Source organism: Pteronotus mesoamericanus, unplaced genomic scaffold, assembly GCF_021234165.1.
Source record: "Pteronotus mesoamericanus isolate MK-2021 breed Mesoamerican mustached bat unplaced genomic scaffold, CSHL_Meso_final scaffold_550, whole genome shotgun sequence".
Taxonomy (NCBI): domain Eukaryota; kingdom Metazoa; phylum Chordata; class Mammalia; order Chiroptera; family Mormoopidae; genus Pteronotus; species Pteronotus mesoamericanus.
The window spans coordinates 952,241-970,484 of NW_026555322.1; the positions used below are offsets into that span (position 1 = coordinate 952,241).

Below are 18,244 nucleotides of genomic sequence, written 5' to 3' on the forward strand. Positions count from 1 at the left end.
ATTTGAGTTCAGCCAGAGAGAAAAAGCAGTGAATTACCAATATAAACTTGCTAACAAGAGAAAACTGGGCCTCTTTGCACAGATTAATTTGGGAGAGATTTTACAGACATGGTTTCAGTAAGAGTTTGGAAGGGGACACATACTAATCCTAACAACCTCACGGGAGGCTTCCACCTGTCTCCCTAATCTATCACCAATGGATTTCGTGTAACCCAATTATGCCTCCTCTTTTGATGGTAATGTATAAAACAAGGTACAAAACTGCCATTCTGCAGAGCAATATCTCAACTCGTTGAGGTTTGCTTCCTGGCAATTGTCGTCAGTTTGGCTTAAATAAACTCACAAGAATTCTCTACAGGTCTGAATGTTTTTCTTTTGTTGACATTTACTTGGCATAGTCAGCAGGATTCCAAAGAAACCCACCCAGGACCACCTTGCAGACTGGGACTCATGCTGCCAGCAAGGGCCCATTGTGCCTCACTACTCCTCGTTTTGCAAAGGGTGAACTTGGGCGAGTTTCAATTGAAATTCTGGACCTCTTCTGTTTTAAGGTATGAGGTGGTGACTTTATTTGAGCTGCCTTTTTAAATCCTCGAGGTAGAACTAAGGTTAAGAGTTGACAGACCCAGGCTAAGGTGGGACTGGAGGAGAAATGAATGGCTGGGTTTTAACTTTAGATTTTCTATTGGAATCACTTTGTTTTTCTTTTTTTAAAATATTTTATTTATTTATTTTTAGAGAGGGGAAGGGAGGGAGGAAGAGAGGGAGAGAAACATCAATGTGTGCTTACATTTCACGCACCCCCTGTTGGGGACCTGGCCTGCAACCCAGGCATGTACCCTTCACTGGAAATCCAAACGGTGACCTTCTGGTTCGCAGGCCGGTGCTCAATCCACTGAGCCACACCAGTTAAGGCTAGAATTGCTTTCTGAGAGTCTGAAGTGCAGACTCCACAGATCCCAAAATAAAACTAAAATTAACATGGGAATTTGTGCCTCCAAGGCCAGAAACTCCCAGGCCCCAGCCCTTGTTAATACTCCTGGTATTACAGAAATGGGAAGATTTAACTAGAAATGATATCAACCCAAAATGGCCAAAATGCAGTTTTCTTTTGGTGCCTAAAATTAATTTTTTGCATGCAGAATTTGAAACTGAATGAATGGGAAGTGTATATTGATCTGGAAATACTTCTTCGGAGGAGCACATATAAATTTTTTTAAAAATTAGTAAGAAATTTTAGAGACTGTCTCTTAACTAAAAAAGGTTTCTAAAGCTAATAAATGTCAACACTCTGTCCCTCACCTCTACAATTTGGAAACCAAAATTGACCTTTGAAATGCAAATCCCTGGTCTCCAAAAAACTGTTGTCTGGATCATCTCTTAAAATGCAAATTTTTTGGAAGGTTAATCTTATCAAAAGGGTTGAAAAAAACCTTAGCCATATCTGATCAAATCAATTTAATTATTTTAGCTATTCCTTTCTAAATTAGTGAATTTTGATTAAAGTTATTGGAATCTAGATATTTTGAAATGTTAAAACATTCTTTACTGGACAAGTCTTGGGTTCACCTGATTTTGGCTTTTGTTGCAGAGAGGTTGTAAAGTGGACTTGGAGCTGTTAATGAGTGTCTTGTTAACGAACATCTTTGTGAGAGGTGTGTTTCTTGGAAGTGAGTATATTTGCAAATAGAGGAACCTATGTTTCTACAGGTTATGAAATGTGTTCATAAAAGTCAACCTAGGGAATACTGGCTGTTTATTTTTTGTTATCATTGGAAATTGAGGTTTCTAAAAGTTAAAAATTCAAATTAAGTTGGAAAGAAATAGCATGGTTTTGGTAATAGAAGGCATAAGCTGGAAATACTTTTGAGGGAAAGGGAAGAAACTGAGTTCCAAATATGTTTATTTCTGAATGGATTAGAAGGTTTATGAAAATATTAAAGTTATAAAAGTTTTGTAAAAGCTGGTGAAGGTCATAGAAGTTTGCGGAAGTTTTAAGTTTATAACAATAAGTGGCTGAAGTTACCAATGTTTTCTCTACAAAAACTCGTAATTCAGATTGTGTGTATGGCCTTTATGTGTATGGGTTTGATGTAACATGTGTCCATCTGTGTATTATGTATAGTGAGTTTTTTTTTTCTGCCTCTGAATGCCATTACTGTTACAGAACGCGAGCATATGCTGTCCTGGAACAGCTGTGGGATCCAATTGCCAAGCACCAAAAAAGCATAACTCTCAATGCCAGAGTTTGGTGAAGAGGAAAGGAATTGTTTATTTAAAAGTTGTGCAGATCTGGAAAAATGGAGGAATTCTGCCGTTAAGTCCCGCTCCCTTTAAAACACCCCTAAGTACACAGTCCTGCCTCCCTTTTCCAAATCAGGCCTGTTTCAGAATATGCCAGTCAGAGGTACCGTCTTTCAGAAAAACAGAAGTCCATGGCTCAGCATTCCCAGTGACAGTTCAGCATTCCAGGCATTTCCCACTAATCCGTGCTTGGCTGGGCATCCCCACAATTCCATCAGCCATGCTGCCATGTTCTCCCAAGCAGGTTTCCCAGCAGGCCTCATGTTTCTTCCCCCTGTTCTTAATACAAAACTGCATGACATCTCCTTATTCCAAACCACATGTCAACTTCTTACACACCAGACCTCATGGCAGGCCAGTGGGGGCCTTTCTACACACTTTCAAACCACATGGCTGCTCTTGTGGCTGGCCATCATTTTAAAGGCTGTCTACGTGACTTCTTATTCAGCACTATAGGTACTGAAGGCCATGTAGGCCTTTACCCAAGTGGCAGCACAGCTTCCCTTTGGAAGGATGTGACTATCACTTGCCATTGTAATGCAAAGTATCTTAATTGCTATATCATCTGCTTCCCCCACCCCCCAAACCATGGACTGTGGGGACTTCAGGGACCTCTCACCCTGTACCTTCTTTCATTACTAGGGTGTAATATTGTATTGGCCTAAAGAAATTAAATACTTATATAAATTAAGCACGATCTTGTGGCCTGGACAAAGCATTTAATGTTAAGACTGGTTTAAGTTTAATTGATGTCTTTTAAAGTTATTACCATAAAATATGTGTTTTTTTAACCCAGATTTACAAAAAAAGGTTTATGTTATGGTCATTTGGTTAAGTTTGTTTGACATACCTTCCCAGACGTTAAATTTTAAGAGACTTTTTAACCAAGAAATTGTTAAAGAACTCCAGCCTATGCTGTTCTGAAAGAGCTGTGGGGTCTGATTGCCTGCTGCCAGAAGTGTGACTCTCAATGCAAGAGTTTGGGGAAAAAAAGGAAAAGGGAGTTATTTAAAGGTTATACAGATTGAGAATAATGGCAGATTTCTGCCATTAAGTCCCACTCCTTTTAAAACACCCAAAAACACATAGTCCTGCTCTCCTTGGCCTGCCCAGACCAGTTTGAGAATACGCTAGTCAGAGATAACGTCTTTCAGAAAAGCAGAAGTCCGTGGCTCAGCATTCCTGGTCACAGTTCAGCATTCCATGCATCTCCCACTAATCTGTGCTTGGTTAGGCAGGTTCCCGCAATTTCCACTTCCTTCAGTCATGCCACCATGTTCTCCAATCAGGTTTCCCAGTGGGTCTCCTCTTTCTTAGTCCAGCTCTTAATCCAAAACTGTGTGATATCTCCTTACTCCAAACCATGTGGCACCTCCTTTCACACCAAACCTTATGGCAGATGGGGGGGGGCGAATTCTACATCCTTTCAAACTGCGTGCCTCCCTCTTCATGGTTCTCTACTCGTGGCTGGACACCCTAATTTTTAAAATTCTGACCTGGAGCTTCCTATGTGACCTCATATTCAGCACCATACCTTCTGAACGTCACGTAGACCTTTTACAGCACAGCTTCCCTTCAAGAAATACACAGCTATCACCTTACCATTGTTATGAAAAGTATCTTAAGCCATACCATTCACTTCTCCCTTTCCCCCTACTGTGGGCTGTGGAGGATCATGCTCTATAGTGGGGTCCCTTTTGCTTTCCACCCCATTTCACAATGGCTTTAAGTTGTTCCAACAGGCCCTAGAATACCTCAAGGATTCATTCTCTCTCCTTATAGAGGAAACATTTTAAAATTAATTAGGCCTATTTGATATGCTTGAAGTTACATGGGAATCTTTGCCAAAATAAATACATTAGTAATAATAATAATAATAATAACTATGTTCTATTTGTATACCTCTTTGCTTTCACCTGGGAAGATTAGAAGTTTACTTGGACAGTAATGCCCCAGGTATATGTGGGAGAGACCCACCTATTGTTTTAGATACTAAAAGCTAATTCAGATGATGTTAAATTTCTTAGAGATTCCACTCTAATCCAATATGTGGATAATTTAGCTTATACTCTAGGAAATTACTACATTCCCAAAGGAACACAATCTAATATCACAGGACAAGCTGTGATTCTGTTTACTCCAGGTAAAATGCTTTAGTTATCTGATATGTAAGGATGAGCCAGTAATTAACCCTGAAAGACTCAGAATCTTATCTTTTCCTTTTCCAAAAATAAGAAAGCAGCTTACAGGACTTCTTGGTTTGACTAGATAATGTCACAGTTAGATTCCAAATATTTATTAATGGTCCAGCTTCTATATGTTTTATTAAAATCAAATTGACCTGACCACCTTCTTGTTCCTAGGAATGGTTTATAGCAATGGTCCCCAGCATTTTTTGCACCAGGGACTAGTTTCATGGAAAACAATTTTTCCACTGATGGGGTGGGGTGGAGAGACAGGAGGCAGAGCTCAGGGGGTAATGCGAGTGGTGTCCACGACCAGGGAAGAGAGAGGTTGGGGACCCTTGGTTTATAAGAAACTCCTTGATAATGCTGATTTAATTTGGTTTACTGATGGATCTTTGAAAACTAAACAGGAATGTTACCAAGTTGGATATGCAATAACTTCTATGGTGGACATAATAAACTTCTTATTTACCTGAATGAGATTTGCCCAACAAGCATAATTAATTTTTTTAACTCAGACTTGTCAATTGGCCAAAGATCAAATAGCCAATATTTACACTGATAGTAGCTATGCCTTTGGTGCAGCTTACAACTTTAGAATACTGTTGAAGTAGTGAGGTTTCTTAATTTTCTCAGGGCAGTCCATGCAGAACTGAAAGTAGGTTGCAAATTATTATATGTCATACAAAAATTGAAACAACTGGCAATTATCACAATTATAGGGCTTTCTAAACCTGCCATCATGGAAGCAAAATGAAATTACTTAGCTGCTGTGGCAGCTAGACAGACATTAAAGAGCCAAATTATCCAGATCTGAGAATGCTGCTTGCTTCCTATTAAATCAATTAAACACCTGTCTTTTATAGTTTCAATGGAGAGCTGCAGAGGAAAAGAGAATATGGTAATAAAAGAGGGAATCTTTGTTCCAGGCAAACAGATATGGCTTGTACCCAATCAGAAACCAATCTTACCTATAGGAGCTTAATTACCTATACTATACTTTAACATGTACATGAGCTAAAATTAGAGTCTAAAAGATGATTTTATGGAGTAAACAATATTACTGGAAACCTCCTACTGTAGTTCATAAATTATACAGCAAATATTTTATCTGTCCAAAACTAGCCCCAGAAAATCATGCCACAGGGCCCAAGGACATTTCTCACTTCCTTTAGATCAAGGTATGGAAATTGGATTTTATCCAAATGCCAACATCTCAAGAATACAAAAAAAAAATGTATTAGCTATGATTTTGTATGGGTTGACGCATTCTTTTGTAGTAGGGCAACAGCTTTAATAGTAGGTAAATAATTTTTAAAACTTCATTAATTCCCAAACTGGAGAATTCCATCTGAGTTGGTGACTGAGGGACTCCTTTACTAGACAAACAATGCAATCCATTTGTAATATTTCACCTATTCTACAATATTTTCATTTTACCTATCATCCCCACTTTTCTGGATTGGTAAAACATACAAATGATACAATCAAAACTCAACTAGGTAAATTTTCAGAAGCTTTTAATCTCGCTTGGCCAAAAGCTCTCCTGTGGTACTCCTCAACCTGAAATCTATGGTAAACATAACCTTTCTCCTTATGAAATAATAAGCACCCTATGAATCTAGATGAAGGGACATATAAATCAACTTTATTAAAAGGAGACATTCTGCGTTATTTATTATAAAGGGCTCATTAGCCAGCTTATAAGGACTAATAAATTAGTAACATTTCACAGTATGGTCTTGGGAGCCGAAGACATCAAAGACCACGACTTACAACAGGAGATTTTTGTCCATTGGAAAAGATATTAAAGATTCTCCAACATTGTTGGAAGAGATCTTATCTGGAGCCTAACCATAAATGGACATTCACCCCTGTCTCTGACACTTGCCTCCACCTACAGTGGAGATCAAAGGCTTCCAAAGGTCCTGACTAGTGTGGCTCAGTGGGTTGGACGTCGTCCCATGAACTGAAAGGTTGTAGGTTCATATTCCTGGTCAGGGCACATGCCTGGGTTGCTGGCCAGGTTCCTCACTGGGGGCATGCAAGAAGCAACTGATCAATGTTTCTCTCCCTCTTTTTCTCCCTTCCTTTCCCTCTTTCTAAATATAAATAAAATATTTTTTTAAAAAGACTTCCTGAGGATGAGAAGCTACTGACTCCAGAGATAGACAGCTATCCCAAAACATGGACAAGGCCTATATACATACAAATTAATGTCAAATTTTGTTTGTTTGTTTATCTTTACTTGTCTGCTAATATCAATAATAATAATTGTACTTGTTCTTTAGACTTTTCTCAAACCTTGTGTATTCATACAGCCCAACTGTTTATTGCTAAAGGTGTATAACCTTTGTACTATCAATAATACCTTTTTTATGGTTTCTCTTTTGAAATTAAGAGGATATACTACTATAAAAGGAAGGAAAGAGATGTGTATATTTTTAGAAGTTAAAAGGAGATAGTCTGTCCTGAACGTGCCTACTCCTTAACCCAACAAATACTACTAAACTATATTAATTCAGTTAGAAGCTAAAATGACTATAAAAACATGGCCGTCTATAACTGCTGCTGAGGCACAGGAAAATTTACTTATGAAACTCTTCCTGTACTCCTGGCCTCTGGAATTTTCTAGATGGTAACCGTAATTTAAAGCATTGTGTTCTTACAGCTTTGGCCCCAATTAAAACTTAATGTTACATGCAGAAGCTTCTTATTTTGATGAGGTCCCACTTGTTTATTCTTTCCTTTATGTCCCTTGGTGCAGCCATTGCGGAAAGCAGTGTGGAATGTCCTCAAAAAGCTAAAAATAGAACTGCCTTTTGATCCAGTGATTCTCCTGTTGAGACTATACCCGAAGAATCCCAAAATGCCCATTCAAAAGAACCTATGCACCCCAATGTTCATAGCTGCACAATTTACAATAGCCAAGTGTTGGAAGCAACCTAAATGCCCATCAGTAGATGACTGGATCAAAAAATGATGGTACATATACACAATGGAATACTACGCAGCAGAAAGAAAAAAAGAACTAGTACACTTTGCGACAGCATGGATGGAACTAGAGAGCATTATGCTAAGCGAAATAAGCCAGGGGGCGAAAGACAAATACCATATCATCTCACCTATAAGTGGAACGTAACCAACAAAACAAAGATGTAAGGAAAATAAGACAAGCAACACTGAAAGAAAAAGTAACCAACAGAAATGAGAGGGATGGAGAGAGGGGTGGGCGGGGGGGGGGAAAGGAAGGGAAGGGGCAAGTCAAGGAACATATAGCAAGGACTCATGGACAAAACCAAAGTGGGGAAAGATTGAGGGGGGGAGGGGGGCAGGGGAAAGTGGTGGGGGAAAGGCGGAGACAAATTAAATTTAAAAAAAGTAAAACAAAAAACCTTAATGTTACAGCTAACAATTGCCCAACTATTGGAAATTAAATTAATAACAGCACCTAAGTGTTTCCAATGGGAAGTAAATGAGCTATAGTAAAAAGAAACCCATCTCATAGTCAGATTATAAAAATTGAAAAGGTGTATGGTGTGCCCTCAAACTATAAATGAATGTTATACTAGATGCAAACTACAAAAAAGTGAGACAAGCAACAAAACCTGGATCATGACAGCTCATAGGTTAGAAATGATCCAGAGTGTTTTTCTTTTTCTTTTTTGAGTGTTTTTGTCACTTCTATTTTATTTTTTTATTGTATTTTCCCATTACCATTTAGTCCCCTTATACTCCCCGCCTCCTGCAATCACCGCACTGTTGCCCATGTCCGTGAGTCCTTTTTCCTTTTTGCTCAGTCCCTCCACCCCCTAACCTGCCCCTTAGCTGTCATCCTGCTCTCCCTCTATGAGTCTGTCTCTGTTTTGCTTGTTCGGTTTGTTCATTGGATTCCCAATATGAGTGAAATCATATGGTATTTGTCTTTCTCTGACTGGTTTATTTCATTTAGCATTTTTCTTAATAAAGGCTCATAAGACCTGACTACCTTCCATTTGCCTGCCTTTCATGTTGAAAAAAAAATTCAACTTAGGCTTCCATTCAAGGTTACAGTCTTGCCCCATCCCCAGTGGTCCTTTGTTCAGGAAGACAAAAGCTGACACTGAGACTTCCTAGGAATGCAGCCTTCCTAGCACTGTGGGACCTTGTTATCTAAGTAAAGGGTTGGTCATCAATGCATTCTTTGGCTTGATTTATGACCAAAAGGGGAAAGTGTGGGAGAAAAGGGGCCACATACTAAACCTGACAAACTCAGAGGAGGCCTGCAAGGCAGCCTTACAAACTCAGAGACCAAAGTAACCACATAGGATGATCTGAAATTAAAAACTTTTTAACTAAAAGCAGGTCATGGCAGGTAGTCGTGTCCTAGGCCAGTATTTTTCCCTGCCAAAGGTCAATCTTTACCTTAATTGAGCCTCCTCTTGTCTTTTGGCATCTCTAGTAATATACCCTTGGAATGTCAAATTTCTTTTTTCCCAACCCCTCAAAGCACAGGCACTGAACCATGGGAAGACCACAAATACCATCAGTGTTATTGTTATCATGTTAATTGTTGACTGTTACTATCCTGTACTCACATATGCAAAAGATGTGTCTTTTTACTTTTTATCCACTCTCAAGAGGTTCTCCCACTTTGCTTCCCCCCACCTCCCTAATCTATCACGACTGTATTTCATGTAATCCACTTAGCCTCCCCTTTTGATTGTAACAGATAAAATAAGGTGCAAAACTACCATTCTCTGGAGCATTATACCGATTCATTGAGGTTTTGCTTCCTGGCAACTGTAAGTTTGGCTCAAATAAACTGACAAAAATTCTCTACAGGTTTGAATGTTTCTTACGTTGACAAGAGTTAAAAAGTTTTTTTTTTCCCCTAACACATCGATATATTATTGTAAACTGTCATTCCATTCGTAGCTATTAGAAAGCTTTTCCAAGGTCTTAAAATTGATATAACTACTTTGTCCTCCACAATGTGTCAAATATTGCTTATGTGGCATGTCTTTTTAAAATATTTTTAAAGTATACTGATTGTGTAAAACATTAATTTAAACAATAGGTGTAAATTGAATAGGTGTGAATCACCTATTCAAGAGAATTATTTAAAAAATATTGCTTACGTGTCATGTCTTTTTAAAATATTTTTGAAGTATACTGATTGTGTAAAACATTAATTTACACAATAGGTGTAAATTGAATAGGTGTGAATCACCTATTCAAGAGAATTATTTAAAAAAAAGATCCCACACCCTCACTCCTCGATCCGTTTCTAGTCGTCCCCCACCCTCCTTCTACACCTTCATCCATTTTAATGCTAAATAGGACTCCAGGGGAAATGAGGGATAGTAGAGTGTTGGGGTAGGCGGGGTGGTGGGCGAATTGGAAGCAGGAGAGTGGAAGAGATGATTCCCCAAAGAAAAAAGAGAAATGGTCCATTAAACCTAAGCGGTTGATCCTCCTTGATAATACGAAGAAGACGAGTAGAAACTGCAGGGAGAAGTACCAGTTTTATTGTCTCTGATTGGCCAATATGATAAAAGATTGAGAGCATCAAGTGAAGGGAATGCAGGGGGCGGGCTGCAGTGTTAAATGGGAGGGGTAACTGAGGACTCCAGCTCATTGATGACGCGCAACACTCACGTGACCAGGAGTCGACGTGTGCAGAAGTCCTTATAGTCGGGGCCTGTTTCTCGGTAGCCGTTCCTTATTGCTGGAGGAGTAAAGTGACCCGGGTCCTTTCAGGTGAGTGTAAAGGTGGGAGCTGCGTGGAGGACGCTGGGGTCTAGGAGTCCGAGAACAGAAACCAAGAGGCCGGAACTGCATTCTCAACACTATGGTTCCGCCAAACTCCCATTATTGTGCGGGAAATTTTTGGCTGCTTGGTGGGGGTGGGTGTGGAGAAGGAGAAGTGTAGCCAATTGAGGGTCGCACACAAGAGACAGAAGCAATTTGGAAATAACTTGTCTCCCATTCCCAGTTTGCAGGGAATCGGCGGGCACCGGGGAGGGAGGGTGAGGTTGCCTTAAAAGGAAAGAGAGGATGAGGACGTGGGGAAACTTTAGAGGAACAAGGCCTAAAATCGTGAAGGGGACCCATGATGCGGGTACTGGCCTGCTCACCAAGCACTCCTGTCGGTCTGCAGGACTCTTGGTCTTTGGGGAGCTACACAAATCGAGTGAGGGAAGAAGGATAAAGATTTCCTGGATCCCTGCAGGTTAGTGTAAGAGCGCAATTGCCTCGGTTCCTTTGGGGTGGGAGTGCGGGTGACACCAAAGCATATCCCGCATTGGCCGCAGCAACCTCTCCCCGTCCGGACTAAGTCCGGAGGTCTTTGCAGAGCCTATGGCGGAAATGAGGCGAGAGGGAGGGGTAAGGTTGGAGGGGCATGGAAGGGGGAGGGGAGGCTAAAGACCGTACCAGCCGGTCTCAGGTGAGAGGCTGGAGTTTGGGATGGTTTAGAAAAAAAGGTGGGAGTGTTGGAGACCAGCGGCGAGGGAGGGGTTAATTGCTTCCGCGCAGCTGCGTTTCTTCCCCCATAGCAGGGCCTGCTGGGAAATGGTGGACTGGAGCTGGAGGGAGAGAAGATGGAGCTGGAGGGAGGAGGGGGGGAAGGGAAGTGGAGGAATGGGTGGAGTTAGAGGAGTTCTGAGGTTGCAGATCCAGCCTTCTTTAATTAGAAAACTTGACGATTTGGGATCTGAATGAGAAAAGACCATTGTCTCTGGGAACCCATTCTCTGGCTGCTGGTCTGTTCGCCTGGCATCTACTTGTTTTGTTTCCTTATTTTCTAGGGTTAATTTATTTGAAAAGGACATAAGAAAAATATCAACATGCAAAAGTCTTCTGAAGAAAATGAAGGAAAACCACAGAACATGCCAAAGGCTGAGGAAGACCACCCTTCAGAACATGTACCACAGGAGGCAGAAGGAAATCCTCAATCTTCTGAAGAAGGTGTAAGCCAGGAAGCAGAAGGAAACCTTAGAAACGGGCTGACTCAACCTGTCCAGGGATTTAAAGAGGACAGTCCCGTTAGGCATTTGGACCCTGAAGAAATGCTAAGAGGAGTAGATGAGTTGGAAAGGCTTAGGGAAGAAATAAGAAGAGTAAGAAACAAGTTTGTGATGATGCATTGGAAGCAAAGACATTCACGCAGACGTCCTTATCCTGTGTGCTTTAGGCCTTGAATTCTAATTTTTTTTTATCTGATAGTAAAATCTGGCCACTGCTTTCTTTCTGTTAGCATTTCCTAATGTATCTTTTACCTTCGTTTTACCTTTAATCATCTGGTGGAATTTTGTTTTAAGTAGTTTCGTTGTTATCAGCATCTTACTGGATTTTGTATTTTGACCCATTCTCCAGGTCTATTTTTCAGTTGGGAAGTTTCACACAAATGCATGGAAATATGTTCAACCCATATTATAAAATAAAACGTAACAAGTTACAAAGCAGCATATTTTGTATAAGCTCACATTATGTAGGATAAAAATCCCAAATTGTGTGTGTGCGTGTGTGTATATACATTCATACATACATCAAAAACTTAACTGCTTATTTCCGTGTGGTGTGAGTTTGCTTTCTGCTTATATGTAATTTTTAATGAACAAGTGTCACAATTAAAATTTTTTAAATAAGAGAATCAAGTAATTTGCAACCAGCTTAGAAGGGCAGTGGGGGCACCTAAACCCTTGATGAAATAACTATTAAAATGTAAACCTCCAATCATTTCTGGATCTCTTAGCCAGAGGAATAAAACTGGCAATTATTGCAGACAATGCTTAAGACCTGGTCTTTTCATGGGGAGAACATTTGCTTCAGAGCTTCTGTGGGGAAGAAGGGAGGGAGCTTTAAGCTGTGCTTGGTGGGCTCTGGTTCCCACCTGTGCAAACAGAACCCCAACCCACTGCAGAACATAGTTATTTGGGGGAGGACCCTGGCATTACTCAACCTGTGCTCTGGAATAAGTCCAATAGGCGTGGAGGTAGCGGGTTTTCTTGCCAGTCCTCTGCTGCTGAGCTCCACCCTGGGTCCTGCTCTGTCTGCTGGGCACTGCTGCTCTCTGCTGGGGCACTAAATTCCTCGAGTACCCAAAACCCCCGAGTTATTTGGAGTCCCCAGTGGGTTAAACTCTCTACTCACTTTTCTAAAGTTTCTGCTTTACAGTGACACTTAACACAAGTAGGAATTGTTCCAGGGTTGCTTGGGTCACAACGGTCTTGCACAGTTCTTAACAGCCCCTTTTGGTTTCCATTCCCACAACCCCTCCTGTCTATAGGAGTCGAGTACGATGAGTCCATTTTGGGATTTGGACACTACAAGTTTGAGTGCAAAATGCTGTAGTCCAAGTTGCTGCCCTAGGTCTAAGGACTAAGATTCTGTCTTCTCACATGAGATAATCTGTCCCTGAAGGCTCCTAGTGGGCCTGCCTAACTGGTTCAGAATACTCAGACTATGCATAAATTGCACAAAACAATACAGGAAACCAATCTAAAAGAATAGTCTTTTTCCCCATCCTATCCCCAGATGAAATGTGAAAAAAGAACTTGCAAAGACAGTTAAGAACTTTATAAATGCACTTAATGTCAAATGGCTATTATGTAAATGTTAGGAATTATGCTTCCCCTACAGATCAAACAGACTCTTTTCCTCCTGATATCCCCCACACACTTGTGTTTAATTGACACATCATGTTTTAATATTTAATTGATTTCATGACTGATTATTAACAGAACCAGTAGGTTTGTCCAAATTCTGCTACTGACTCTATAATCTTATAAAAATCGTTTAAAAAAATTTCTCTAGTATTGTGACAATTAGCAAAATAAATAGTGCATGCAATGAATTGTACTCCAAATTTATTTTTTTCTTATTAAACTTTGTTTTAATGGGTCTCAAAATGCTATGACAAATTTTTGGTTTCATTTCAAAATTTTGGAAAATTTTGGAAACATTCAAAGGAGAATGTTTTGTGGCATTCCAAAAGTTTTATCAGTCTTTCATAACCACCTGCATCAGAATCAGCTGGGGAACATCTTTAAAATACTGATTTGCTCGCCTATCCACTGACTAAAGGTGGACTGTAGAAATAACAGTTCACAATTTCCTCCAAGTGATTATGGTACACAATGCATTCCAGTATTACAAATACAAGCCATAATATAATTAGAACAAAATATTGGTGAATGTTTATTGAAATTCATGAAGCAAAATTCTATAACAGCATTTAAGTATAAAATTTTTTTAAAAGATTAATAGATTTATACAAAAATGTATGATTGCCTTTATTAAAGAAAAACAAGATAAAAAGCCAAGGGAAGGAATGGAATAAATGAGGGGGGACCCCTCATAAACCTAGGATTTATTTATAAAATATTGTGTATTTATTCTTATATATTTAAACTTCAGTCACCTTCAAAGTACTCTCCATTTGATGCAATATACCTATTGACATTTTTTTTCCACTGCTCAAAACAGTTTTTGAACTAGTCAATATTGATACCTTTTAGTGCCTCTGCCATTTTTTGTTTCATCTCTTCCATATTGGCAAAAACATTTCCCTTTGAGGATTTTTTTCATCTGGGAAACAAATAAAAAAAAAGTTGCTTAGGGCGAGATCAGGTGAATAGGGAATGTGGGGCATGGGAGTCAATCTGTGTTTGGTCAACAACTGCTGAACACTCAGTGCATTGTGGGTAGGTGTGCTCATAAATCACCCATCATGAAATGGCCAAACACCTTGAGTCTACAAAAAAAATTCACTGAAGCCAAACAGCCTGTTACAAGAATGCCAGCTGCTACACTGATACAGATGGGTTCCTAGAACACTCATCTAGTGGGGGAAACTTCTACTACAAGGGGCCAGCCCTCCGGAAGATAATTATGGTGTTTTGGGGATTCCCCCTCATGAGATGCTTTTTTTTTTTTTTTGGACATTACACCACATTTGGCTATGCATTCACCTTTTCCAATGTCAGTAAAATACATCAAAGTTCTCTTTTTTTGTGATAAGCTCACAAAACGATGAAACAGCCCTGTGCCCCCCTTTTTTTTACTGTTGTGATGCCATTTGTGGGGATCTTCAAGTCTCCAGACCAGTCTTCAAAGTTATAGCAGACTGATGGTTGTTGGTCTGGCTGGATTCTGGCAGAAATAAGATGAGGGTCTAGGGGCTCACTGTGACAATTTTACAGACAGGATGAATCCATCCCTCTGGTGCTCTGAGGTGTGGGGCTAGGTAGGACAGGATGTAGAAGGACTCATCCAAATCACACTCCTCTCCAGTGGGGTCTGACATTGGTTTCTTTGCTCCAGCCTGCAGCAGGCACCAAACCGTCTTGGGCTGATGGTGGGCTGTCTTCGACACACTTACCTGGAGGACAACTGTCCCCATTATAAGTCAGAACACTTTGCCTTTCCCACCTTTTCTTTTTATCTTTTGGTAAACTTTTATCTTTTTGTAGGGGAGGAGCTAAAATCCCTAAGATTTCTAACTAGAAACATTGGTTGAGACAGTCTTTGGCCAAGCAGTTGTCTGAACTGGGCCTGACCAGGCAATTTGGAGTTAAAGCAGAAGGGGCTAGCCCTTCTCTAAGAGTACAGTGAACTATCTTCCAAAACAATTTGGGTGAAAATGAAGATGGAGCTCAAACAAGACCTCCCTATCCCTCTCCTACCTGTTCACTTGTTCATACTTCCAGAAGTGCATTGTATGTTCCCTGGTCTGTTTGGGTGGTTCTGTGGTGACTTTAGCTGTGTGTGTGTGCCTGGTGAAGTGCTTATGATGTCTGCATCAGCCCAGGCCCAGAGGCAGAGGAGACCCCAGGTAAAGGGATCTTGAAAATCACGTAGCTCTTCTGCTCAAGAGAAAAGGGATGCTTCCTTCTGCGTGAACAACCCTACACACTGTAGGTCCAGCCTACAACTTGGGGCCAGGGGAGTCAAGCTATGAATTGGTATGAAGGCACTTTTGAAGGCATTGATAATGGAAGAAGCAATGCCATTATGATCCCTGCTCTTTAGGCCTGTCATCTGAGGAATCATTACCACTTTTTCTGACATCCTAAAGGACTGGTTGGCTAATAACATAAAGATGAAATTCAAATTTTAGGGTTAGGAAAGCAACGTGGTTAAGTACATGGCCTTAGAGCCAGATAAATTTGAATTCCAATCTGGACTATTCTTTTTACAATATATGACTTTGAATAAATCACTTATCTTCTTTCTTGGAAGACACCTGCTATCTTGGATACAAGTCCATTCATAGGGTCCCCAAACACAATTCTTAGATCAAAGAGAAAATTTCCTGTCCAGCACCATCATTGCTGTCATCAGCATCATTATCATCATCATTATCATCATCATTATGGTATGGTATTGAGTGAATACTTAATGGACTCCTGTTGAGTACAGGACTCAGACTGTGAAGTTTTATAACAATCAGTCGCCAAGTCCTGGAAATTTATCATCTGAAAGAGTGGACCTAGTATAATTGTGAAGCACTGACCAGAATTGGATTCTCTGCTTATAAGAAGTGTGAGGCCAGATTGGTTCTTTCATGTGTAAAATGATTATAACCCAATATAATCCCAAAGACTGCTGTGTGAAGTAAACATAGAGAACTATATGAAATCCCTGGCCTTCAGAGAATGTTAGCTTTTTGGTCATAATCAGTGTTGTCATTATCTACATCACCATCATCATTGGGTAATGTTGAGATAATACTCAAATAGAAACTCAGAAAATCTGTACTTCCTGGACTCCACACCACCCTTCTTAAGCAAAAGTCTATGCTCATTTCTTTTATCCAAACTTCACCCTTGCATAAAAGAAGCAAATAGTTCATAAACCAAATGGAATAACTACCATTCATAAGGGGTTATAAAAGAAATAATTGAACTCTCTACATTTATGTCATTTATGCCTCTGGTGCAGTTTTCGTATATTAAGATGAGAAAGAAAATTCCCTTCTACATTTCCATTTTATTAAGCTACCTGCGAGATAACTTGAAATCATGAGGAAAATCTTATAGTTATGAATTGCAAAATATGTAGAAATATGAGTATATATCCACACATTTACACTTGTATTTATTTTTACTTTTCTAAAATTTTATTTTTCAATTACAGTTGACATTCAATATTATCTTGTATTAATTTCAGGTATACAGCATAGTGGTTAGATAATCATATTGTTAACCAAAATGATCCTCCCGATTTTTCAAGTACACACATGGCACCATACATCCTTATTACAATATTAACTATATTTTGTATATTATACTTTACATTCCCGTCACTATTTTGTAACAGCCAATTTGTAATTCTTAATCCCTTCACCTCTTTCATCCCAACCCACCAACACCCTACCCTCTAGCAAACATCAGTTTGTCCTCTATATCTGTGAGTCTGTTTCTGTTTTGTTTGTTCATTTATTTTGTTCTTTGGATTACACACATAAGTGAAATCTATGGTATTTGTCATTCTCTGTCTGAATTATTTCACATAGCATAATATACTCTATGTCCATCCATGCTGTTTCAAATGGTAAGATTCCACTCTTTTTATGGCTGGGTAGTATTCCATTGTATAACTGTACCACAACTTTTTTAAATTAATTTTTTTTTTTTGCTGTTTATTGAGGTCATTTTAAAAAATATTTTATTTATTTATTTTTAAAGAGGGGAAGGGATGGAGAAAGAGGGAGAGAAACATCAATGTGTGGTTGCCTTTCGAGTACCCATAACTGGGGACCTAGCCCACAACCCAGGTATGTGCCCTGGCTGGGAAACAAACCAGTGACCTTTCGAGTCAGAAACCAATGCTCAATCCACTGAGCCAAACCAGCCAGGGCTATACCACAGTGTTTTTATCCACTTGTCTATAGATGGGCACCTTGGGTTGCTTCCACATCTTGGCTACTGTACATAACACAGCAATGAACATAAGGGTGCATATATTCATTCTCATTGGTGTTTTAGGATTCTCCAGACATGTACCCAGAAGTGGAGTCACTTGGTCATAAGAGAATTCCATTTTTATTTTTATTTTTTATTTTATTGATTATGCTATTACAATTGTTTTCCCTTTGCCCTCCTCCACCCAACACTTCCCACTCTTTCCAGCAATCCCTCACCCTTTGTTCATGTCCATGGATCATGCATATATAAGTTCTTTAGCAACTCCATTTCCTATACTTGCTCTTATACTTGCCTATTCGATAACTACTAATTTGTACTTCTTAATCCCTTCACCTTTTCCCTCACACCCCCAGGCACCTATTCCAGCTGGCCATCATCCCAATATTCTCTATAGTGATTATTCTATTTCTCTTCTGCTTGTTTGTTTAGTTTGTTTTTTAGATTCAATTGTTAACAGCTATGCATTGCCATTTTAATGTTCATAGTTTTGATCTTCGTTTTCTTAAATAAGTACCTTTAACATTTCATGTAATAATAGTTTGGCAATGAAGAACTCTTTTAGCCTTAACTTGTCTGGGAAGCATTTTATCTCCCTTTCTATTCTAAATGATATAGTTTTGCTGGATAATGTCGTTGATTTTCATCACTTTGAATACTTCTTGCCAGTCCCTTCTTGCCTGCAAAGTTTCTTCTGAGAAATCAGCTGACAGTCTTATGGGAACTCCTTTGTAGATAATTATATACTTTTCTCTTGCTGCTTTTAAGATTCTCTTTTTATCTTTAACCTTTGGCATTTTAATTATGACGTGTCTTGTTGTGGTCCTCTTTGCATCCATCTGG

At 39.5% G+C, this 18,244-nt stretch overlaps 1 protein-coding gene across 2 annotated transcripts; it reads left to right on the forward strand.

The window, feature by feature from the left end:
- The first annotated feature begins 10,130 nt into the window (after window positions 1-10,130).
- Window positions 10,131-12,250, forward strand: TCEAL8 (transcription elongation factor A like 8). 2 transcript variants are annotated; one of them, XM_054561870.1, is made up of 3 exons: window positions 10,131-10,232; window positions 10,633-10,704; window positions 11,282-12,250. In XM_054561870.1, exon 3 carries the CDS (start codon window positions 11,321-11,323, stop codon window positions 11,672-11,674), a length of 354 nt encoding a protein of 117 aa, XP_054417845.1. In that variant the 5' UTR covers window positions 10,131-10,232; window positions 10,633-10,704; window positions 11,282-11,320; the 3' UTR covers window positions 11,675-12,250. The 2 variants fall into 2 exon arrangements, with proteins under 2 accessions (XP_054417845.1, XP_054417846.1); XM_054561871.1 differs by lacking the exon at window positions 10,633-10,704.
- Window positions 12,251-18,244: the final 5,994 nt, after the last annotated feature.